Raw genomic sequence first — 25146 nt, forward strand, 5'->3', positions numbered from 1 at the left:
CATGTCATTTATTTTCTCCCCCCACAGACCTGACCTACCAGACACTGAACAAAAAACTCATGAAATGCTGTTTCCCTCCCAGTGCAAGCTGGCTTTTCTAGTGACTAGAAAAGATTCATGACTAGCATGCTAATAAAAGAATAAACTTGATAATATCAAGATGGCTCAGGAAATGTATTCTGTAATACTAGTAGTTCAAAAAGCCAATAATAATGCATTGAGTGCATTTATATATGAAATGTCATTCTCTATTCAACTTTCAACATCCCATCTCGCATTATAGGCCCAGTTGTCTTCACAAGAAGGATTCTTTTCTTCTCTGCTCTAAGGATTCTTTTCTTGTGCTCCAGTGTCTTCAACAGTGGTAGCTATTTCATCCCCTCAGAGCCTAAAGGCAAGCAATCGTGAAACAGAATTCCAGATTATATTGGTGACCCTTTTCTGTGAACCCTTCCGTGTGTATCTTATACATGTGCCCTTAAAACTGGCTCATCTATGACAGGAAAGTACTACCTTACACTGGGTGGAGCTCGCACTACAGCCTTTGGACTCATTTGTATTTCACAGAGCAGGGATACTAGGTTTTTAAATCCTTCAGCCTTGTTTACCAAGGGAGCTATTCAGAATGACACTGGCTTTAGGTGAGACTGGGAGATGTGCAGTGGATTGTAGTCCTAACCGCCGAGACATGCTAGCAACTGACAAAAAAAAGGCCATAAGAAAACACTACAGTACTTTGCAAACTCGTTTTAGGATCCCGCCACCAAGATCCCTGTCCCACACAGGTTTTTTATGCAATTGATACCAGTTTATGTTATATGTTTCTGATTCATTTTTCCATTCACATCTGGTTAATCTGACATCCAAGACAATTTATTCAGCAATCTGTTAAGGATATAGGAATCAAAACAATGTAAACAAAGCCAAAGAAACAATGACTGCCATTTCTATTCAGACCACAGAGGTATTTTGTATTTATTAGGCAAGGTTATTCCATTAAGTTAAAAAAATAAAACGAATGTAAAAAGAACAGCTGCCAGTTCACGTATTTGATTGATCTGATCAAGTGTATTATGTTCTTGAAATGGTCCTAATCTAAAGTATAGGCCTCGTACGTACGTAGCTTCATGTCCTTTCATGCGCTCACCTTCCATTCCCACTGACACACAGACATAACGTGAAAAACATGCCTTACAGGCCGTGCTACCATGCTAACAAACATTCTCGCACCCAACATAATCATCAATGATTCATCAGTGTACGGTAAAACAAGAATGTGAAATGTGTGCTAAAGCGTACAAATATAAAACCTGACATCTAAAAAAACATACACAGAAAGAAATGAGGAAAAGACAATAATGTTTTTAGTTTTGACATCTGAGGGGTAGTTTAGACCGTGGTGGATTTTCTCCCTCAACCTCTGGCTGTTTGGTGCAGGAAGGATTTTTCCGGTTCTCTTTCGTCTTCTTGTTCTTCTTCTGTTGCTGAAATAAAGAAGAGTACAGGTCACAACGGCAACCCAAACCCACAGACAGGATGGCCCAAACCCACAGACAGGATGGCCCAAACCCACAGACAGGATGACCCAAACCCACAGACAGGATGACCCAAACCCACAGACAGGATGACCCAAACCCACAGACAGGATGACCCAAACCCACAGACAGGATGACCCAAACCCACAGACAGGATGACCCAGGCCAGTTCTCACAGACTCTCAGGTGAGTTTGAGACCTGGTTTAGTGGTGTGACATTAGAACAAAGGATAGGGCAGTTACCTTGAAGAATGGGCCTCTGGTGTTCTCGTCACACATGATGTTCATGTCAACAAATGAAGGCTCCGTTACTGCACTGTCTTCAAAGGACTCAAGCTCTTCCTCTAAGGTCTCCTGTATTGAATAAATGAAGAACACTGTTGGATTAATACTCTCACAGAGAAAGTGAGAAGCATGAACATGGCTACAATACTTCTGCACATTTCTGGAGGCATGAGCCAAGTCTCAATTCACCCTCTTCCGCATTTACACTTCCTGTTTTGAGTGCATACGTGCATTCACACTGACAATTATGGCACTTATGCAATGCACTGGGAGTACCCGGATGGTGTACTCATGATGTTCAAAAAGTTGAGTGTGAAACGCTGTACACGTCATGCAGCCAATGGCTACCATCCTGGCTACATAGTGGGGGGGGGGGGACATTGTGAGCGTCATTTCCTTTAGGTTTGTATTCGATTCCAGACAACACTACCCTATCGAAATGCACGCACTACACAAGTCAGTACATAGTGTACTACATCAAAGTGTTCTGACAGTACAATCCAGAAGGAGACAGAGTTGAAGCCTCAAAATTCAATGTTCTGCAGATCAATTAGAAGGTTAGCATTGGGTTTACAGGACTGGGTTCCCAAACAAGCTTGGAGAGGATATTCAAAGGGTACCTGATCAACAGCTGTATTCTCTTCAGCTTCCTCTCGGGTCGGACATTCATCCTGAAGTTCCTCCATCTGAGTGTGAAACTCCTCAATGAGCTCCTCCCGGGCACGCGACCTTACGAGCATGCGAGGGAAGACGTACTCCTTACGCTGAGGGGTGGCGCCTGAGAAAAACAAACAAACATGTAAACAAAAGAATGGCACCCTCCATTTATCTGACAGACACGGAGTAAAACAATACGTAAGTGAGTTAAGGACATACCAGTAGGGACATCTTCCCTGAGCTCCTCCTGCAGGAAGCTGTGGACTGTCTTGAGCGCCTGGGTTGTTTGTGTTGAAAGATCCTCTCTGGTGAGCTGAAGTGTGGCCACATCTTTGCCTGTTTGGTCCTGGAGACTATTAAGGATTCCAGTTGCCTCCGTTTGATGCCGCCTGAAGCAGTCTGTCGATTCCTGGAGGAATGCCTCTCCCCGTGTTTCCACTGGCTGAGACAAACACATACAAACCCAGAGTCATTCTCTTTCTGTAGCCATCTGGTGCTTATCTACTTTGTCTAGCTTAATAACACTTTGATAAAAAGATGATACGAGTACTCAAAGCAGCATCAGTGTTCTGCTCCTCTGGAGTTTGTACCTGGGGCAGACTGAGCAGGGCGTCTTTATTAGCCTGTGTGAGGTCCAGCTGGGCTTGGGCAGCTGCCTCAACACCTTCTGTGGCTGTGTGGCACCAGCTGCTGGCACTCTCCCCCAGTGCCCTGAGAGAGGTCTGGAGGCTGCTACGATACCCAGCGGACTCCTCCAAAGTAGAAGCCAGTTCATCGGTCACTCTGCTTGTCTCCGAGACAAAGCCGTCCACGGTGGTTTCAAAATGGTGCAGTCCAGAAACCTCCTGTTTTTCAGCCTCTGAGCATTTCCTACAATCACACAAGGAAATTTCAAGTTGTTAAATTCAACAGCGCATAACTCTCTATTAATTGCTTAACCCCTAGATCAGACAGGGGCAACGTTCAGGTTTCAGCTTCAGTTCTGATGTAAACTGAATAAGATTTCATATGTGTGAGTAATAAACTCAGATTCGCATATTTGCTAAATTTTCCTTATTCAGAGTTTGTCTTTGAGATGATCAGAGTCTATAACCTGTTTTTAAAAATGATTGAATAAATAAAACAACAGATGTCCATCAGCTGTTGCACAGCTCAGTTAAACATTTTATTTTCATTTATCAGCGTAACTTTTTATTTTACCAGGTAAATATGTTTATCATTATTATTTTATTTTTTTCTTGTTCTTCTTTTGCCTAAAACGGATCAATTCTAGGTGGACAAAATATGGATATGTATCGTTCCATTCTTTCGGATTGCATGAGTACCAAGTCCAACCACTAGAGGTCAGCAAAATGGCACACATCAGTAGTGCTGCTCCAACAAAACCACGTTGGCAATTTTCCACCTCACCAAGCAAACGGTTGGCTAAAAAACATTCTTGTTGGGAAAAATGCTCACATCTTTGAAAAAGCGATTATCAAATTTACACATAATTAATTTTACTACCTGCTTATGATCCACTATGAGTCTCATCACCATGAGAGTATTTCCAGAAGCACTTAACAATTTATTAGCAATGGTAAGATTGACATTTTTTTGAAAAAGACCACCCATTGAAAATCTACAGTAGTTTCCAGGAGAGAGCACTCTGCAACACCAAATGTGTTCTCATGTTCACTTCTCGACTCACTGCTTTCCCCTCGTGCATCTCAAGACCCCTCCTGTGAAGTCATTGGGGTGCTACTCACGTCTGCAGAGCCTGCTGAAGGGAGTCCACAGGAGCAGACAGAGCGTCCGTCTTCTTCATCAGGCCCTGGAAACTGCCCTGGGTGTTCTCCGACAGCAGACTCAGCTGGCCCTGCAGGCACTGAAGGAGCTGGGACAGGTTCTATGAGGCAAAAAATAAATACAATTAAAATTAGCCAAAGCAAAGCCATACACACAGATTAGCTGCAGTTAGGACAGAGAACGGCAGGAATGGCCTCTGGTGGACTTTGTGGTGTGTGTGTGTGTGTGTGTGGACTCACAGATTTGTGGGTCTGGTCAGCTTCACCCAACTTCTCCTTCAGGTCCCCAATCTCAGTCCTCAGAGTGTTGAACCCCTCCATGGATGCATCCCGCATCACAGAGAGTGCTTGAGCCTGTAGACGGAAGTGTGAGGTCATCTCACGCTTCATGGTTTCCATCTGTAGGATAGCAGAGAGCAAGAGAGAAATGAAATAAACAAAATAAAACAAAACAAAACAAATGCACAGTTATAATCGGAACTGTCCACGTGAATTATGTGTGTAAATCCGGTTCACTCCAGTGACTGCATCTCACCCTTTCTGTCAGAGCACGCTGAGCCGCCAAGGTCTCGCTCAAGTTCCCCATCATTGACATCAAAGTATTGACGGCTGGCAGCGCTTGTGCAGTCAGGGCCTCTTCTAAATGCATCTGGTGCTCCTCCTGTGGGGCCAACAAAAAGGTTAAGATGCAACAGATTAAAAACAAACTGAAAAATCCAGTAAAATGTCACCTTAAATCACAGTAAACACATCTAACAGGCGCAATACCCATTGTGATTCCGGTGCCATTTTAGTGTTTATTAGCATTTTATTAGCTTCTGCCTTTACTTGTAATCTCTGCAGTGGGCTTTATCTAGGACAAATTCAACTGAGATATTGAGAAATAGAGATGCTGTTTACCAGTATTTGCAGCAAGTTCTCTTTGGACTGCACACTCAAGCTCTCCTGCTGCTCAAGCTTGGCCACACACTGGCCCACTTTCTCCTCTACAACAGCCTTCACTCCAGCCTTATAGGAGGTGACCGAGGATAAGGCTTCTTCAAGGGCTCTGCTGTTCACCGCGTGAAGGTCCGCTGTGGGGTGAAAGCAGGAAGGCAAGAATGACTTACAAACTCCGATCTACAGGAGCTCGCCCAATGAGATCTCACTGGGATTGTTCTAAAGATGTCATCCTGGTTCATCTAAATCCCCATGGGTCAAAGGTCAAAGGTCAAAGGTATTGAGGCACTCACAGACAGTGTTGCCGAAGTACTCCATGAAGCCCTGATGGAGGCTGCTCTGCTGCTGCAGGGACCTCTGCATGTGGCTGTAGCTGGCCTCCATGTGCTGGCCAAAGCTCTGCTGCACTGCTGAGTTGTGCCCCTCCACTTCCCGCTTCCTGTCCAGTTTGGCATGCAGACCAGACACATCCTTTGTGCTGACATCAGCAGTGGACAGCAGCTATGGAGACAATACACAGTCCCAAGACCACATATTCAGATACGCTCAATAAAGAGATCTGGGCTATCTGAATCATTTACCACATGGGGCCATCTAGTATATAGACTGATGGCTTCTTTCCTGATGCACAGAGAAAGAATTATTTAATCGGTTGCCTCAGGAACCCACATTTCTATAACAGATGCTTGAGTTTTACCTTGCCATTGTGGCAGGAATGTGGGCGAGCGAAAGTACAGTCACACAACACAAGCAGAGTTTGTTTGCTCACCTTGTCTGCAGTGCTGTACAGCTCTCCCTCAGTGGTCTTCAGCTTGGATGAGATGAAGGTCTCCTCGCTGAGCTTGAGCCTGGTCTCCTGCAGGTCCTTGTGAGCTGCCTGCAGCTGCTGGCTCATCTCATCAAGGTCCCCTGTTAACTGCTCAACCTGCTCCTTACTGTCTGAGAAAAACTCCATCGCCTAAAATATCAAACCACAAATTTGCATTGTAAAATTATGAAGTAGGGGGAAGGAGAAAAAGACAAAGGAATGTCCTAATAAGCCTTATTGCTATGAAAGTAGTTAATACCGGAGTAATAGCGAAAACTTATATACACGTCCACGATTGTGCCGTCCTCACGGTAAATGGGGGTCGTGCCAAAAAAAGACCCTCATTTATATCAGTATGCACCTAGAGCTTTTCTGTTCATTTAAAAGTAGATCAGGATGTTGGCAAATACTGACCTTTTTCACTTCATCTTCCAAGACAGCTATCTTATCCATGTATTCAGTAATCTGCAGCTCCTGAGACGATAGTTTGCCGTTCATGGTCCTACAAATTGAAATACAAAAAGACATACATCATTTTGGAACTAACCATTGAATTGCATATTAAGGTAAACGCCAAGAGCAGTGACTTACTCATAGTTCTCAGATGACAGATATACGCCATGCTTGTCTCGAGTGGCGGCAAGGTCACGCTTAAGACGCTCAATCTCCTCAGTATATTCCTGAGGAATTGGACATCAGCATCATACCATTAATATTTCACTCTACAAGGGTCTGTGCTGTGAAAGACTTGTTAAACTGTAGTAGGTCTTTCAAATTTCCAGCACCATCTTTTTGATGTACCTTAATGAGCGTCTTCTTGGTGAGTTTCTGATTGACCTCAGGCTTGTTCATAATGTTCTTAGCTCTGTTGGCATAATCCAGAGTGCTCATTGTTTCCTGTCAAAGCAGAACAAATCAGCTGAGTGAGGAAATGCATCATTCAAAAGAAAGCAGCAGTAATTACAACAATTCTTTGACTTCAGAGAATTCTATACTTGCCAAAAACTTCTACGGAACTAATTATATCAGGAGTAATAACACAACAATGTATGTCTGACAACACTTTAAAGATAGTGAAACTGCTTGCTAAACTAGGACCTCAAAGACATCAGAGAACAGCAGCAGACAGTCCAGAGACAGACCTCCAGATTGATTGAGGCAGGGGAGACTGTGGCAATGATGGATGTTTTTGTTCTGCCACCAAGAGAGTCCTGCAGGATACGGGTGAGTTTGGACTCCCTGTAGGGGATATGAGGCCGACGCTCCACCAGAGCGGTGATGACACGACCCAGTGTTAGCAGGGACTGGTTGATGTTGCCTGCCTCACGGGCACGTTTATCAACTGCACCTGAGCGACCAATGTTCTCACTGCCAGCAAGATCCACCTATAGGAAGCACAGGATGCAGTTTAGGGATAAAAGAAGGCGTGCCTGTAGGTATTTGACACGTTATACACCTTTAACAACTGTAGCAAATATGAGACTGGTAGCACATAACTACAAGATCTCCAAGAGGCCATGAAAACAAATAATCAAAGACACTCACCAAATTTAGTTTCCCAATTTTGACCAGCTCTTCCCCTTCCAAGTTGACCTCCTTCATGTGAATAGTCACTGAGAAAACGGAATGGGACCGACTAGAAGAGAAAACGGCATCAAACATAAGCAGGGACTTGACTTAAATGCCACCAGCACCATGAATCACATTGTAGGTAGGTCAGGTGGTCTAATACAATAGCCAGGAAGGTCTCTTCAGTTTGTACCTGGAGTATGCATTCATTAAAGTGGAAGCAGTCTTCCTCTTGGCAGAACCTCTTTCCAAAATCTGGTACACTTCATCTTTATTATGAACAGTAATTTCTTCAAGGCCCTTGATGACAACACCACGCTGAAGGGAAAATAAAAAAAAATTAAATACTGGGTTTCAGGTTTCAGAAGTGTTGAGTGGAGTTTCCTGACAAATCTGGATTCTGACCTTGTTTCTTGGGTCATCAAACATTTGCAGAACATCTGGAGAAGGGCTGAGAAGGTCAAACAGCTCCTCGTTATAAATTTCCAACAGAGACACCTTCACTGAGAACTCAGTGTTGTTATCTGACAGCTTGTCAAAAATCTGATGGAGGGTCCGAGGAATGATGCCTGCCAAAGGATCCTGAGGAGAGATGATGGGAGGTATTAATCACTTAGAGAAAACTGCTTAAGCATCAAATAATATCACAATAATTATATTTACATTACATCTTGTTCGAGAAAAAAGCCCCCTAACAAAAGCAAACAGAGATCTTGGTACCTCTTCCCAGGTGTATTGTTCATCAGTAGACCTCTCCCCTTCCATTGTGAAGGTCTTCCCAGTTCCAGTTTGGCCATAACTAAAACAATACAAAATACTGTACTACAATACTCTGCAGGACATATTAAAATGAAAATCTACATATGCAGTAGGCATATATGTTTCATTGTTATCTGAAACAACACAATTTAAAGACCATGTAATTACATTTAGGTTAGCTGGTTGTCTACTTACGCAAACACTGTGCAATTGTATCCCAACATAACTTCATCTAAAATGGGACACAGTACACTTCTATACACTTCAATTTGCTTGGCAGATGGTCCAAATACCTATATTATATGAAAGTAACATAAGCAGACATACATTAGAAACTATTTAAACAGAACACACAGATGAAAAGAAATGATCATCTATATGTGGGTTCAGGTGAGTTTCAAGTCAAGCAGGCAAAACACTTACCATGTCAAATGTGTATGTTTTCTTTGCTAGTTTGTCAGTTAAACCACCAGTTTTCACGGCCACTTCTCTATGATTTGGATCGCAGTCCAGCACTCCATAAGACACGGATTTGCGCTCCAATGCGTTGAAGGGTCTGTTTGTAGTGAAACAGATTGAACGCAATGGTAACGTAACAGAAGTTTCTCTGGTGTAAGCGGCTGTTAATGAAAGCTAGCTAGCGCCCACTATACGTTAGCTATTTGACCCACGTACGGGGACATTTGGATTTACCTTTATACATAACTTAGTTAATCGATTATTAAATATATTATAACAGAATCTTACCTGCATCGTACAACCACTTGAATATTTTTCCCTTTCTCCTCCTTTCTGCCACCAGCCAAAATGTTTTGAGATGACATTTTCGCGCTAACGTTATGATAACGTTAATCCCTCAAGAGCTTCACTCGATTAACCAATCTTCATTAACTCGAGAGCTACATAAACATTAAACACAGCACATTAAAGGAATTCAATTAAAGGACATTAGACTATGGAGTTGGTAACTACAGAAATGTTAGCTTTAAGTAGTGTCCCAACAAGAATGTGAAGCTAGTCAGCTAACGTTAACAGTTATTTTAGTCAGAAGGCTAATGTTAGCTGGAGAGCTCACTACGAAGGCTTGAAATGACAAAATCACGAGCAAGACATTGCACAAACGAATTATTTAATTTAGCGACTCAAATAAGTGATACTGACATTAAACAACTACGCCACATTTCATATTTTTCAAACATTGCTAAATAAACTGGAAAGTCTTTGACGTTGCGTTAATGTTGATAAAATATGCCAAATGGATAGCTAATTAACTCACAGCTCCTCCGATTTATGTAATGTGGATTCAAAAGATTTCTCCGTTCTCGTTGCCTTCTTGTAATTCAAGTTATACACCTAAAATAAAACACAGGAGAGTTTACAACACACGCCAGATAGCCCGATTGCTGGATAGCTAGTTAGTAGTAGCTAGGTTTTTACTGAGGGTTAACAATTTTTGCTTTAAATTTCCCCCGAATTGAAAGCAGCCAATCAGTGAAGCGTTTGAGATGAGAAGCAATATAATTGGCTGATTTTAGGAACAGACCGCAAAGCACCACGGGAACACACTCAACTCTACAACCTGCGACAGTCTCTATGGCTACAACTCAGACCTTGCATCAGAGATGTATATTATGTTTTAGTATTACACGCTCAAAAAAGCTCACATATTTTATGTACAGATTGTATACAAAACATTGGGGCCGTGACGGACATATGGTTCACATTACAATGCAGCATAGAGCCTGGAGACATAGAGACTTCTTGCATAGTCTGGATTACCACAGCCTCTTTTGTTTCTGACATCATTTTGATGTGTTCCAATATTGTATATATGTACTTTCAGTGGGAGCTTTAGAACGGAACTGCATAAAATCAAAGAGCATTGAGGTGGAATTATGTCATTTGAAATTGTCGACTTATCTTTGCAATGTTTTTGCAATGCCATTCATCTCTGGAACAACACATTTGACCTATGCAAAGGATCGATTTCAGAAACACTTACAGTAATTGTTGTCATATGTTCCAAAAGCAGCACTAGGGAGTTTTGGTCAAAAACGAGTGAGTTCACAAGCTAAAATGCATACAAAAACTTTGCAAACACCACCAACAGCGCAGTTGACGCTGATACAAGCTTACTAACATGCTAAATGGTATTTTGGCGATCAAGTTGGCAATGTAGTAGTTTTTCTTACATTCATCATTCCGCCCCGGGACACAGAACTACATAGGGCGTATCCTAGACCTAGACTCGAACATATACTATCAAAATTAATTTGGAATTCATATTCAAAACTAGGTGCTTATAAAGACATACCTCAAAAAGTGCTTTAAAGAGGTAAAAAGATAAAGGCTCTTGATGTATCTTCATATACATCATGTGGCCCTTGAGATGTGAAGCAGGCTGTTGGATGTACTTTTATTGGCCACAGGGTGGTACTGTTGAACGAATGGAACTTTCAAACTAATATTTCCTCACTCTCATTGAACTTGAATTTTACTATTAGAATCTAGCAATTGGACATTTATCATTAGAAGTATTCAAGGCCTGTTATTTGTGTCATCTGGTGCTTTCAGCCTGAGTTAGGCTAGATGATTATCCATAGGGGAGAAATCCATAGGCCTGGTAGTATAGGTAACACACTTAAACCAGTAAACTGGGGCAAATAAAGTTATGTCATATTAATGGTCAGAATTTGCCACAGGAATTGTGTTGGTTGATTGTTAGACTTAATTACATGCTTAGTTTTTATGAGCCAGTGCCCTTTAAAGTTGCTTTTGGCCTAGCTAACTGAACAGTATCATTACTAAAGAAACAACGTATTGTTGTGTTAGATATTCGTTTATAGATCTCATGATCAACTTGTTGATATTCCCTCAGTTAGAATATCATGCATTTGCAGGCTAAAGTGAGGTTCCATCAAACAGTTGCGTCAAATATGAGAACTGGGGGGTTGAGTGATGAGCCACACCAAACATCGCACATTTAGTTCCATGCTTAATGCTTTATTTGTGTTTTTCCTGACTGCATTATTTACTACAACCTCCCAATTCGGTCATGGTTGTTTGGATTCATCGCACGTGATTTGGTCATAGGTCGATGCGCGCTCCCGCAGAACAGTGGCCGCTGCGCGTTCTCTCTCAACAGCATCATTCTCGCGACGAGAAGAGCTACAGCTAGTGTCATTCTTCACATTTCCAATGAATTATCATCGCATTCCTATGTCTGCCAGCTGACAATCTGTAAAGCATATTCTACGCTTGGAAACGGGATTCGCGTGATTTGTCAACTGGGTGTGTTTCAGGTAGGCTAAATATAAAAGGAAATATCGTTTATTTACATTCACTGTCGTTTGTCGTTGCTTCTGAAGACGTAAATGATTGATTATGGAGAGGGTGCTTTCGCGGGAGCTGTCTCTGGTCCTGAAATCTGAATGAGAGCAGTATTGAAATTGTATTGTGCATAGGGCGTCGTTGTGGATACCTGTTTGTTAATCTGCCTGGCAAGGGTGTATGATGCAGTTTTTTTCATGTCTAATGCACCTCGCTTATCAATACGCTTGGGCATTTTGCTTTGGTCTTGTATCGAGTCTCGAATATGCGAAATTCATACCAGTCTTTTTTCTCGATGACACAATAGCATTTCAAGCATTTTCTCGTTCACACCATACGTGTAGGGCAGCTATTTGGACAGGTTCAACGTTAACGGGTTCAACCCTCAGCAGCATTATTCTGTCATGTCTCCATCTGTTCTGTTTTTCCCAAAAAAGGTTTATTGTCGTGTGAAAGGCTGTCTTTTTTATCGTGTAGGCTAGCGCGGTGCCTCCTGACTTCAAGCACAGGGCGAACGTAGATAAACGTATTGCAAACAGGTGTTGACCTTAGCTAGATGATTTCCCTCACCTTTTCATGACAACCATTCTTTCTTCGTGTAACATATCCTTCATATCATGGTACGTTCTGAATTCAGTTGGCTATCTGATGTGTGTTACGTTCTGCCTGAGAAAAGGTGCTGACCTTAGATACCAATGCATGCTGACATTGAAAACGACAGCTACTTTTCCACTTACAATGACAAATATTTTTTTATGGTTGGACATTGTAAAACCCATAGCCTATTATGCAGTGTCAAATACACTAGCATCAGTGGGTAAATTAATTTGAAAGCAGTCATGGAAACTTTAATTGTAGTCATACCTACACCCTGCCATTTAAAGTTGTTGTGACAATAGTATTATAAGAGAACAGCCTGTTACCATTCAGTTTTATGGGTTAAAATGGAATAATCTAGCTTGTATAGTTATTGTTAAGTTATTATCTGACCCCTGGTCATATTTCATGGTTAAGTTATTTTTTGTGGCAGATCCTCAATCATCGTTAGAGTTATTCCCAGGTAAACTGAAGTTTATTGTCCTCTCTTTTTACAGTTTCTGTGATTTGTTGGACTTGCTGTTGTGCCGTGATACTGGACCATGGCACAGACCAACAATCTGCAGAACACCAATGGGGAGGCAGATGACTCACCCAACATGCTAGTCTACAGGAAGGTAAGGCCCCCAGTGGTGAATATGCTCTAGTAATGAAAGCCATGCCCCAACTTACCCCTCACTGATCTTTAAGCCATGCCCAAACGTATCCCAGACTGATCTTAAAGCCATGCCCCAACTTATACCTGCCTGATCTTAAAGCCATGCCCCAACTTATACCTGCCTGATCTTAAAGCCATGCCCCAACTTATCTCTGACTGATCCAAAAGTTATTTGTGTTCTCACTCACTACATGTAAGAACCTCAGAGATGTGTAAAACGTTAGCTTAGGCTACAGAATCAATTCATTGATGTACTACGGCCTATTCTTGGTTTCTCTATGCACAACTTTAACCAGAGTACGAGAGGAATCCACTGATCTAAGAAAGTGGCATGAATTGCAAGAGTAAGCTACTTGATGTCATCTCTATGCATCACAAGTCAGTACACTGACCCCTAGGCTGCTGTGGGTGGTTTGAACCTTCTGTTTTCTTTGCTCTTACCAAACTGAAGAAATTTGCTGCAGAGCGAAAGCCCACTGCTAAATGGCGGAGGAATAAATGTTGTTTCCGATTCAATAGCAGGCCCACTAATTGAAGAAGTGTCTATTACTGGAAAAGCTCCTCTTTGGGCTCCATGCTTGCCCAATAGTGGCAACAAAGCAGCAATTTCAGTTGGAAAATGTGGGGTTTTAGTCCTTTGCTGGTGAGTGAATTGCATGTCCTTTATTTTTTTTTCAATTGAGTAATAATTATCAAGGAGAAAGCTGACGTTGATTACTGAGAGTTTCTGTAAGAATAATGGGCTATATTTTCAAGGCAGTAATGTGACATTAATTTGGTAATACATTCTGTGGAGAGATATTCCTTAAGGGATAGTGAAGTGCTACCTGGCTAGCATGCTCTTCCTCACTTGTATTCATTTGAAAGAAGCTAGAGACAAATAGGCATGAATAGGAGCCTGCTTAGAACTCTAGGCTCCAATAGGATCTGTAATTTGTGACAACATTTTCAGCATTGTCCTGCTATGTTTACGACTCAGGGGACAGAGACAGATATCGTTAATTCAATTCAATTCAATTTTATTTATATAGCGCCATAACAATACAATTGTTTCAAGGCGCTTTACAGAGCCCAGAGCCTGAACCCCCTTAGTGCAAGCACAATGGCAACAGGGGCAAGAAAAAACTCCCTGTTAGTCAGGAAGGAACCTTAAGCAGAACCACGGCACTGGTGTTACCCACCAGCGTGACATGAAATTGCGACCTTTTTTAAGAATTGCAGTGAGCAATTGGAGTAACATCATGGGGTACAGCCATTAACTTTAAAGGACAACTGGAATGGCAATCTTAATCTTTATTGAGTGTTGTTTTAACATTGAATAGTTGTTGTGTTCCAGCCATACCCTCTTATTTTTCATTGAATGGAAGGTGACTCTTGATTTGATAATTTGACAAAACTGTAATGAGGGCCTTAAATGCAGTTGGCTTGCCTTACAGAGGTGCTCATCATCAGAGTTGCTGTCACTTCTTCGAAAGCAAATCATACATACGTTTCCCATGGTTTTAACATTCAGTCTACTTGTAGCCTGCCAGGCTTCGTCCTACAGCCAATCAATAATATGGGGTTGAACACCGTTGAGTGTGGAGATGGTCAGGGTTTGGCCCAGGGCTCAGTATGGGTCAGGTCGATTAAAAGAAGGATGTGGGAAAGGAATTTCAGCTTGACTTGGCACAGTATAGCACAATTCACCTCTATCATGGGCGGTAGAGTCAGTGTTTGGGTTTAGATGCTAGTCAAGGCTAGGATTGGGGTGTCTGTGAAGTGACATAAAAGTTAGGGTTAAGGTGAGATTGTGTCTTGGGTTCATTAATAGCTGACAGACAGGAGATGGGGCCCTTATATTGACCATTCTTAAAGTATTGCTTATAATTCTAATCTGATTTTAGAACATGTTCTCAGCTGGTAAAGACTCAGAAGACCATTGGTTTTTACTGAAGGCTGCTCTTGGAAGCAGATGAAAGGGATCTGGTTGTATCAAACATTTTGAATGAAGAATATTTTACATCTAGAAAGTTTTCCCGATGATTTAAACTATGACCACACCTCATGTATAATGTTGCTCTGGCACTCCAGGGAAAAGCACTAGGCAAAACCAACTATTTTTGTCTGTGACTTCAATTGGAGAATATCAAGACTGGTACTGAATATTAATGCACCTTTTCACTTTTCATTTTTGTCAGTCTGCCTTCCTAGCCACCTTCCATTTTGAAACACATGCGTAGGAAAGAATCTCTGTCGTATCTCCAAAGTGCTTTAAATCTCTCTCCTGTGATTTATCAAGAGAAACAGAGGACTAGATTCACTCGATACAGTAGCTACCTTCCTAAATTTGTACATACGAACACCACAAATTAAATATTTTGGTACAGTCTAAATTTAAGTACAGAAACAAGATACCTGTATCCAAATACGACCTAGATGACACAAAGCCCCCCTCTAACACACACACAAACACTCACACACGCACGCTCGCACGCGCACACACACACACACACACACACACACACACACACACACACACACACACACACACTAATTTCTCCAATACTCATAGAGGCTTTAAAGTGTGATCGCAAAGGAGAGTGTGCTTTATTAGCTATGCAGCTGAGTTCAGTGAACCCTTTGCTCTGAATTCAAACACTTACCAAACATTTCACAGGAAGCAATCAAACCGTCAGACTACACTGTACTGGGAACACTCAATCATACAATCTGTTGGACTGGATTGGATTTCCTTCAGGCAGAATTGAAAAGGGTACAACAGGACCTCAACTCAATGCCTGTCCAACTCAATGCATAATTGATATTTAATATATCTTGCTTTGGTATACCATCGTTATGAGGACCTTTTCTACCCCTGTGTCACAGGCTAGTGAGCATGCAGCCTATGTAGGCCAGATGGTATAAGAGAGGGATGAGGAGATAGAGGGAGGGAAAAAAAGACAAAAATCTATGTGAAAAAAAAAGATCAAGTGAGTCATTTACCTTTTCTGTTCATCTGTGCATTCACTGGCGGTGGCCTCCCTGTACACACTTGACCAGGGTAAAGATGGCAGTTTGAGTGTCATTCCCTCACTTGGGTAGGCCACTGGCCTAGACCGTGAACTGCAACTCATCTTTCACTGAAAGCAAACAATCTTGAGCAGTGCTGCTGTACTGCATCCTCAATGACCTGAGAAAACGGCTAAACGTTGACTGGAGATAGATGCAGAAAGATGCAGTACGCCATTCGGTTTCGCGAAAGGTTGTTGATATTTTAGCTTAACAGCCAATCAAATTACACCCCTCCCGTCTGTACTCCTGAAGCACCGTGTTGATTGGCTGGGATTGTTTATGGCTCGGTCAGAGCCACTATGTTTGTTTCCCATTTACAGAACCAGTGCTGTGTACGTTTTTTTTTTTTTTTTTTGCGCAAACAAATGAAGGATCATGAGGAGCAGTTCGCTGAATTTGACAAAAAGTGTATGGGATTAGTCTGGCGGACCTCACCTTTTAAGGTTGCTTATTTTAATGAGTAATTCAGAGTAGCTACATAGCTTCAAAGTATTTGTAGGTGGTGTTTGTGGTCACTTGTGTGTGGATCTAAATGTGTTCATTTCAGTAACCATAGTGTATTGTTCACTTGCCATTGTTCACTTGACATTTGCCACTGTTATGTGAACTGAATTATATTTAGAACATAAATATTTGAACTGACTCACTTAACCATTGTACTCACACATTTTCTGATTGGTGCCCTTGTTCCATGTAATTTGTTACTGTCATGAAAATGTTTGACATTGTTGCAATGTGCCGGCAAGAGGTTGTCTTGGGTATTTAATTCACACAAAGGACATCACACAAATACAATTGTAGCATCTTATTGCAGCATCAAAGTGTGGGGACAGGGGCATTTGCTCTTTTTCATTCTTGCACTGTGAGATGCAATCATGGGTCCCATAAATGGACTGAGTGAAGGGCAATACAATCAGGCTCAAATTGTCAGTCAATCATGCTATTTGTGTTTAATACAATCGAGTACAATGCAAGGCAAGGCAGACATTCAAAGCAATGCTTCAAAAACAAAATTATAATTATGATACACATTTCATAAATGAAATACTATCTTTCAGCTACAGCAACTGGGTCTGAGGCCATATCAACCTTTATAGTGGACAGCCCTTGCAGTGAGTTTAGATGTGACATGGCACAGGCAAAGTGTCTTTTTGCACAGAAATATCAAGCTGACTTGGGCACAACCCAACTTCATTAACAGGGAAGCCCCAGTTCATTTCCAGTCTTGCACACTCCTCTCCTCCCTCCTCCTGTGCAGTGCGCATGGCACTAAATACCAACTGGGCTTAGAGATGTCAAGAATTACATAGGTCCTTTTTGTACCCACAAAAGTATAGCCTAGTGTTATATTATTCTTATATTAAAAGAGTGGATTGGGTTAGTCATATTGTGCTCCTGTTTTGTAGTCAAGCTGCACTGCTCAATCTCTCATTGGGCCTGATTATTTTACCAAGGACACGGAGGAGAGACACAGAAAAGGAAGCTAAAAATCCTTGCCCGCAATAAATGGAAAGCAGCCTATAACCAGCAGTGATGGGACTGAGATACGCTGTAGTCCACTGTGCAGTGTCCACCACATTTTAGTGAAGTATAATACCCATGTATAAACAAAGAGCCTGCATACCATACTCTCTAAAATATAAGATCAGTATAGAAGAAATGCTTTTGCTGTATTCAAACACTTTCCATAGTCTCAAAAGCCACCCAACCCTAAGAACATTGTATTTGACCTTGGCCAAGGGATGCTTACTTACCCCCTACCAACATGCAAAACAGCCAACCACAGACCACTTTTCCATTATTTTAATTCTAAATTAAATGAAAAGACATTTTGTTAGTTTTGTTGTAATAATGTTAATATTAACAAGCTTGATAAGCAAACGTTTGCTTAATGAACTTATATATTTTCAACTGCCACTATGTGTGCTGGAGTGAGCACAAAGAATTCTAGGTTATAGTTCAGCTGGAATCACCTCCTATCAGCTGGGCGGCAGACTCCACTGATCACCTGAAAAACACTACAAATATATTTACTGTGCTGGTGCTTCAAGACATTTGCTTCATATTTGTGCTAGGATGAAAAAGCTAATGATACCGTACAAAATGCACAGCGGACATGACTTTGCCAACTGTGTCATCAAGAAAATACAGCCTGATGATGCATGAGCCCTTCAGTAGCCTATTAACCTAATGCACTGTAGCATACTAAATATCCAGAGTCTGACTCTGAATGTATTTTTTAGCACACTATTGCTGGCAATAGCTAGCTAATAATTATTACAAAAATATTATAAAAGTGATATTGAGGATGTGACAAAATTCACTGTTTACAGATCTCAGCCGCTATTTTTCTTCTCTGTAAATTAAGTGCGCAGGTCTCCTAGTCAGGTCTAAAATCTGACAGGCAGCTTGTTACACAGTGCTTCTCGTGGGATTGTCTTCAACAAGCAGGTGCATGTGAACATTATGCACTCGTGCTTCTCAATTCCCAATCCAGGCATGGCTGAGGGCACTCACTTAAGCTATGGATTTCCTTAAATGGTTATATGTGAATAGTGTCCTGTCTCAGAACACCTTTCATCCTAAGGGGATAACAGTTTTACATCGTGGAATGTTTATAAATGAGTCCATCATTCCACACTATGAATTCAATACCATGTGCTGTACAATTAATTACATTTTCATTATGTCATTTGTTTGTTTATGTTTGCGTGGTTCAGCTTTTGGTTCCTTCTGTGCCGTGCACTTGTAAGATCCGTGAGGGGACTTGGTTCAAGTTATTTCAATTGTTCTACCATCTTCCTTCAGAATATATTACAAATGCAATGCTCCTGCATGACCAGGGGAGAGGAAAAGACCAACACCATGTCTGAAACCCAGTGGCTCTCCTGACTGCCATGAGCTGGGATGCATTCATGGATTTTTAAGCAAATTAATGACAAATGTGGAAAAAAGTCTCCAATAATTCTGTGTAAGTGTTAAGAGCAGTAAAGGGACATTTATTCTCAATCAACCCAACCCAACCCAACCCAACCCAACCCAACCACTGGGGTCTGTAATCATCTATCAGCAGTACCATTACTATTGTAGACTTAATGTTGTCTGTAATCATCTATCAGCAGTACCATAACTATTGTAGAGTTGATGTTGTCTGTAATTATCTATCAGCAGTATCATTACTATTTTAGAGTTCATGTTGGCTGGAAGTGGATGTTTGAACACATCTTATATTCATAGAAGGACCTATTTCGCCTGTTCAGTTAGTCCGAGACAAACATCAACCCACACACACACACACACACACACACACACACACACACACACACACACACACACACACACCTACACACACACACACGCACACACACACACAAAGATCACACCCTTCAAAGTTGTCAATATATGTTAGGTTAATTGGTCCCTAAGGAAGCAGTGGCTCTATGGTGAGATGAGGTGACTGACATAGAAGGCTAATTAAAGATAGTATGTTGTGTATTAGGGCAAATGATCCCCCAGTCTTATGCTTAAAGTCTGTTGTGCTTTTCCTCTATAGTCTTCACTGTAATACTAGTAATACAGTGAGCACTGTACACTAACTGAAGTCCACGGAGTCTGTTTGTTTGTTTCTGTTCAACATTCACAGTTGGAGATTTCATGACCATCCATACCTAACCACGAGTTTCCTGGTTCTGCTAATGAGAGGCACCATAGTGTGCTTGCCCTACCCTGAACTATGCTGCTTTCTTTTCATGGTCACTTATTGATTTAAACACAGTTCTGCAGTCCTAACTGAAAAACAACTATAAATCTCCAGTGTATCTGTAGTGTCTATCTGATCATGAGCACAATATCAACCAGAGGGCACTTGGACATTTCTTCTGGTTTGATGACCTGAGAATAAAACAGAAGAATAGAAGTCTTTCAGCTGTTTAAGTGACATTCATGCACTAGTTTCTGGTGTTTTGGGTTCTTTTCTGTACTGATACCCCACACAGCTCCTGCCTTTGGATAGGATGACAGTAACTCAATGGCCCTGGTGTAATATAATCTGGTTGGATCTCCTAATGTGTACTCTTCTGAGAGGTTGCTTGTATTACATAGTTCCTTGTATAGCATGCATTGGGTGGTGTGCATTACGATATAGGCCGTCTCTGTGTTGTCTCCAATGTCATAGCCTTTCCAGAATGGGGGAATATTCCAGAGAGAAGGCCGTACATTGGGTGAGGAAGTTAATGTTATAGGTGTTCAGGTTTGGCATCTAAAGGTACTATAAATTAGGCAGGCAAAGCAGGATCTATTTTGATGCACTGAACATCCTGGTGTCACTCATTTTTGGAGCATGCAAATCAAACACTACCTTGTCTGGATTGAAAGGTTGTCATGGTTTCCAGTCTGTAGATGTGAGTACAGTGTGTGTGCATAAGTATCCGTGGACTAATTAGTGAAATTGTGGAATATCAGGGCTTCACAGCCTCAGTAATGAGTCAGAGACAGGCCAGCTCGACTGATGACACAGGCATAATGACAGGCCCTCTCACTGTGGTTCTCGCCATGCCTCCTCTTCGGCTAGTTCACGGTCTGTTTGCGCTCCACTCCTAGAAGCAGGCCGTGGTCTAGCGCTCTCTCGGGTATCTCTCACATCTCTCTGCCTGATGCTCTGGTACTTTGGCAATGACGACTCACTTCTCCTGCATTCTCGCTCTCACTCTCCACCTCTCTCAGTCTTTCTCAGAACCCTCTCTCTCTCTCTCTCACTCTTGCTCCTTTTTCGTCTCGCTTTCTGTTGCTCTCTCTGTCAAACGTGCCCGTTTTCTCCCCCTCCTCTCATCTCTTTCACTCTCCCGTCTCTTTGAAGCTCTCCCCTCATCCTGCCTGTGCCCACTCCAATCAGGCCAATTTTTTTCCCTCTGAGAATAAATAGATTTGGAACTGAGGTTCATCTCAAGGATGTATTTATTCATTTTTAATGTGAATTGTTGATTCTCCCATGAGCCTTTGCACAGGCTCAAGATGACATCGAAAACCAGTGTGCATCTTGATAATAAATGACCATTATTTACAAAAATAGGAATTTCAATTTTCTTTAATGTCTAGTAAAGACTTTACAGGGTATGCACGGCTTTCATGAGTCATTTTTTCGCAGAACATAAAAATAAAAAAGTAAAGAATGAACAAATTCAAAGGAGGACAAACACACACCCACAGAAGCTATACTAAGCCAAGTGACTGTTCATCCTGCTTATATAAGTGCTGCAATTGTTTAGTGTAGGACACAGTTCTCCTATATGTGGAGGGAGAAACCCAGGAAACTAAGGGGACTTACTGTAATAGTAAACTCTGTCTTCACGGCCCCCAGTAAGGCACATCTCACTAGAGATGGGTTCAGGAGATTGTTGTAATGGGAAATGGGTGCTTGATATTTCAAGTAGGGCTCTTTTTCCAAGGCATTTAATACTACATGCAGTTTGTCCACCTGGGCGGCATTGCATAGGCAGCTTACTGGAAAAGCAAGAACACCTGACATGACTATAAATCTATGCATTGTATTCATTTATATGAAGGATACCACATCAGTCTGTTATGGTTCTTTAAATGTACAGAACTGTGTTCCAAAATAATCTTTGTTCATTGACTATGCAGCATTATCTATTGTCTCTGTTTGTTGGTGCCGCACAGCTGCATAAAACCGCCGCTCTTCAAAACAACTCAAGACCTGAGGCCATAACCGTTTGGTGGATATTATCTTGGAAATAGCAAGACATTGCAATTGACTCCATATATTCCGTACAGTTCCTCCACAAATTGAAAATCAAACTGCTAAAAAACAACTCTATAAACAAGGATGATTCGGTGGGCTTTTGCTTCACTTCTCTCCATGCTTGGTATTATAAACCACTCTGTCTTCTCCTCCCTCTCTCTCCTCCCTCTCCCTCTCTCTCCTCCCTCTCTCTCCTCTCTCTCTCCTCCCTCTCTCTCCTCCCTCCTCTCCTCTCCCCTGCTGTCCCTAAGGATCACCTGCTCTCCGCCAGTTCAAGACAGTTCTCTGACAAATCTGCAGAGTGTGAAATCAGAGTCTTGTGGATTATCTTGTTTTATGTCTGCTTACTGATGATTATTTTTATGGTGTCTCGAAACGTCAGCCACTCGTATTGCATCTCACAGTGTCCTCACAACCACTCTGAAAGATCAGGGCACACTATATGTTTAGTTCCTTTAGCTGTGTGAAGAATGCTAAGAGCAAGGCTGGATGTGCACAGTCACTGCTCTGGAGCCTTTGTCATCCATGGAATGTGGCATACGCTATCCACTTTTAAATCCCTATTCATCTTTAATATTGAAGGTCATTGTATCTTCCAAAATAAAATGTACTTGAACACAATAATGAGCACAGTGCACCCTAACTCTATTTTTCAATTTAAATGTATTCATCTAAATATACATATTTGACAAGTTTTCACTGTCATCCAATGGAGAAATGAATCTTTGCTTGAATTGTCAAATAGTCTTTGCACAAGAGTTTAACAAGGTTAAGGATGTTTATCGTCTACATCAGGCCACTCATTTTCATTTTGACCTTCTGGCACTGTGCTGGGCAAGATCACGGGTGTGGAGGTGTTGATTAGAAGGCTCCCCCCTACTGCATAGAGACTAGCCTTCCCTGCATCTGTCTGTCTGACTCCTGATGATTACATACCACACCGTCATGCTGTGGATCTTACAGGAATATTACATTTGGATAGAATTGAATGATGTAATTGCTAAGGGTGCTAAAGTGCTTTGGGCACGTGCGAGATGTGGGAATGCGATGGCGTTTCTGTTAGTCTGGAGAGTGACCTTAGAGTCCGACTGTCTGGGCCGGCTGACGCACTTTCTGCAGATGATGTGGATGCCGGTGACGGTGAACACCACCAGCTGGTGTGGCCTCATCACTATTCTGGTCACACAGAGTCCCCTGTTGTCTGGCACATGTAACATTGGAGGGGAGAGTTGTCCGTCCTTCTTCTCTCAAACTCCGTCCTGCTGTCTTTCCATCCACTTGTATCATACCCCCCCCCCCTCCATTCACCCCTCCCTCTGTGTGTCTGACTCTCTCCTTCTCTCTCCCCACTTTCCTTCTCCCTTTATTCTCTAACTCTGTTCAGTCCCCCTCTCTCTCTCTCTCTCTCTTTTTCTCTCTGTCTCCCTCTCCACTGTCTTTCTGATCAGAGGCTAAAAATAGACAACTCACCCCTCCTCTTCTTTGACGTCTCTGTTTTCCCCCATTCGTTTTCTATCTGACTAACTCTCATTTTGTTGTTTTGTCTGCATGGGCAAACATGACTGTCAGATTCGGATAACGCTCAGAAAGGTGGTTTCTCCAGAATCTTATTTAGAATGATTTGCCCCCAGGTGAACACAGTGAAACACTGTGAAAACAGCCACACCTTGAGAAATCTTTCAGAACTGTTTCAGATGCCCTTGCCAAAAGAACATGCTTTCACTGTGAAAAAACAATGACGACGAAGATGACCGTTCCTCTAATGATGACCAAAGATGTGATGTGATGTTGGGTCATTGTTGCTATGTTCAAATATGGAGTCTTTAAGAGGGTATTCAAAGGACAAAGGACAGCTTGTAGGTAACTCCTTTTGCTGAGGGGTAGAGAGGAATTTCTGAGGTATTTTTTATTTAACTTGCCGTGACCTTGACAACGGTGAAGCAATCATGCATTAGTGGTAACCTTACGTAATGGTGAACACTGAACTTCATGTCCATGTTGTGGGTGTGATGTTCATATTTAATCCATCACTCCACAAAATGTCCTTTTGCTTGTGTGATTATGCTGCATAATTTGTGTTTTATGTAATTTATTTATTTAGAAATGGGGCCTCGGCATAGCAGGTGGGCAGCGATTCTCTCTCACTGTAGAGTTCTCACATACCGCCCACACACAAAGAGAGAGAGAGAGAGAGAGAGAGAGAGAGAGAGAGAAATGAAAAAAAGTGAGAAGGAGAGAGTGTCAACTTACCCTGCTAAATGTCTGAAGCTACTCTAGGGCTTTTTTGACGAAAAGCTCTGACAGGCAACCAGCAGTCTCCAGCTTTGAAGGCAGAAGGAGAGGCACTGGGGATGTGTCATCCTCCTTGGGCTGAGTCCTTTTAGACCACTGTATTCAAATGGAAGGCTGCTTGGGTCCATTTTCTGCTTTATGTAGTGAATGCACAAGTATGTGAGTCAGTGTGTGGGTGTTGGGCTCTCTCTCTCTATATTACCTTGTTGCCGGCCACGGGCCGTCTCTCTTTCTCTGACCTGGAAAAGCAGTGGGATGTTGAGTTTGAAAGTTAACTTGTGAAAGTTGCTCCAAAATCATGTAACCTAAACCACGACACAGAGAGGGAGAGGTGGAATGCAAGAGAGGCAGAGCAGTAAAGAGAAGACCGTCAACCCCAAGGCTCTGTATTTCTGCTTTATTTTTGGCATCATGAACTTAGTTAACCCTTGATGGGTCAGATGAGGATGAATGAAGCTATTTAGACAAGCTCTGCCCTCAGGGTGTGAGACAGAGAGAAAGAGAGAAAGAGAGAGACAGAAAGTGAGAGAAATGAGAGACAGGAGACGCCCTGAGGTGAAAGCATAAATCAGGAGTGGGAAAGCTGGTATGCAGAAATAAACAGCAATACTCTTTCTGGCATGGCAGCATGCTGTGAACACATAGATGTGTGTGCGTTTGTGGACTGCGCTACATTTTCAAGGTGCTAAACAGGGGCGCAGCGACAATTTCATGTAGTAATTTTTGGCAACATGGGGCCGTATCCTTGCCCAGTGGTGCAGAGGGGAGTGAGACAGTGTCTGTGCAGAAGGATGCTTTCTGTTAACTGAGATGGTTGAGCCAGATGTGTCTCATTACTGTAGATGCACTCAAACTAATATTTGGATTATCAATCTATGTAAGCAATGAACGTCTTACCCCATTGATGGTCCTAATATGTGATCACATTACATCCCTCTCTCTCAGCCTACTAATGCATGTTAAGCCAGAAAGCGAGCCAACGTTATGGGCAAAACAGACAGAAATAGGCAAGGACATGGAGCCAGCGAGGTGAACATCCGGAACATTCTCATGCCCATAGGCTATGGTCCACTACTGGAGGCCATTTTGGTTCTGTTTCTCCAATGTATTTAGGTGAG

General features: G+C 42.1%; 2 protein-coding genes across 5 annotated transcripts in view; one reads left to right on the forward strand and one right to left on the reverse strand.

The window, feature by feature from the left end:
• Positions 1-944: 944 nt before the first annotated feature.
• Positions 945-9762, reverse strand: kif11 (kinesin family member 11). Its single transcript, XM_012834227.2, has 23 exons — positions 9616-9762; positions 9087-9238; positions 8763-8895; positions 8535-8632; positions 8301-8379; positions 7986-8162; positions 7774-7898; positions 7557-7647; positions 7154-7396; positions 6813-6908; positions 6603-6691; positions 6426-6513; positions 5973-6161; positions 5497-5704; positions 5165-5337; positions 4800-4925; positions 4505-4663; positions 4226-4365; positions 3068-3347; positions 2697-2919; positions 2441-2598; positions 1779-1889; positions 945-1484 (listed from the first exon to the last, which is right to left on the reverse strand). The coding sequence occupies exons 2-23, from the start codon at positions 9161-9163 to the stop codon at positions 1365-1367; spliced, it is 3183 nt and encodes a 1060-aa protein (XP_012689681.1). The 5' UTR covers positions 9164-9238; positions 9616-9762; the 3' UTR covers positions 945-1364.
• Positions 9763-11388: 1626 nt separating this feature from the next.
• Positions 11389-25146, forward strand: part of rgs7a (regulator of G protein signaling 7a) — a 43716-nt gene continuing 29958 nt past the window's right edge. Inside the window, exons 1-2 of one of the 4 annotated variants that reach the window (XM_031578759.2) lie at positions 11389-11641; positions 12764-12883. In XM_031578759.2, the coding sequence (XP_031434619.1) occupies positions 12809-12883 (75 nt within the window). In that variant the 5' untranslated portion in view covers positions 11389-11641; positions 12764-12808. The remainder of the gene's footprint in view (positions 11642-12763; positions 12884-25146) is intronic. The other 3 variants (XM_031578758.2, XM_031578760.2, XM_031578761.2) reach the window with 3 other exon arrangements.

The sequence above is a fragment of the Clupea harengus genome, chromosome 13 (genome assembly GCF_900700415.2).
Source record: "Clupea harengus chromosome 13, Ch_v2.0.2, whole genome shotgun sequence".
NCBI classification, from domain to species: Eukaryota; Metazoa; Chordata; class Actinopteri; order Clupeiformes; family Clupeidae; genus Clupea; species Clupea harengus.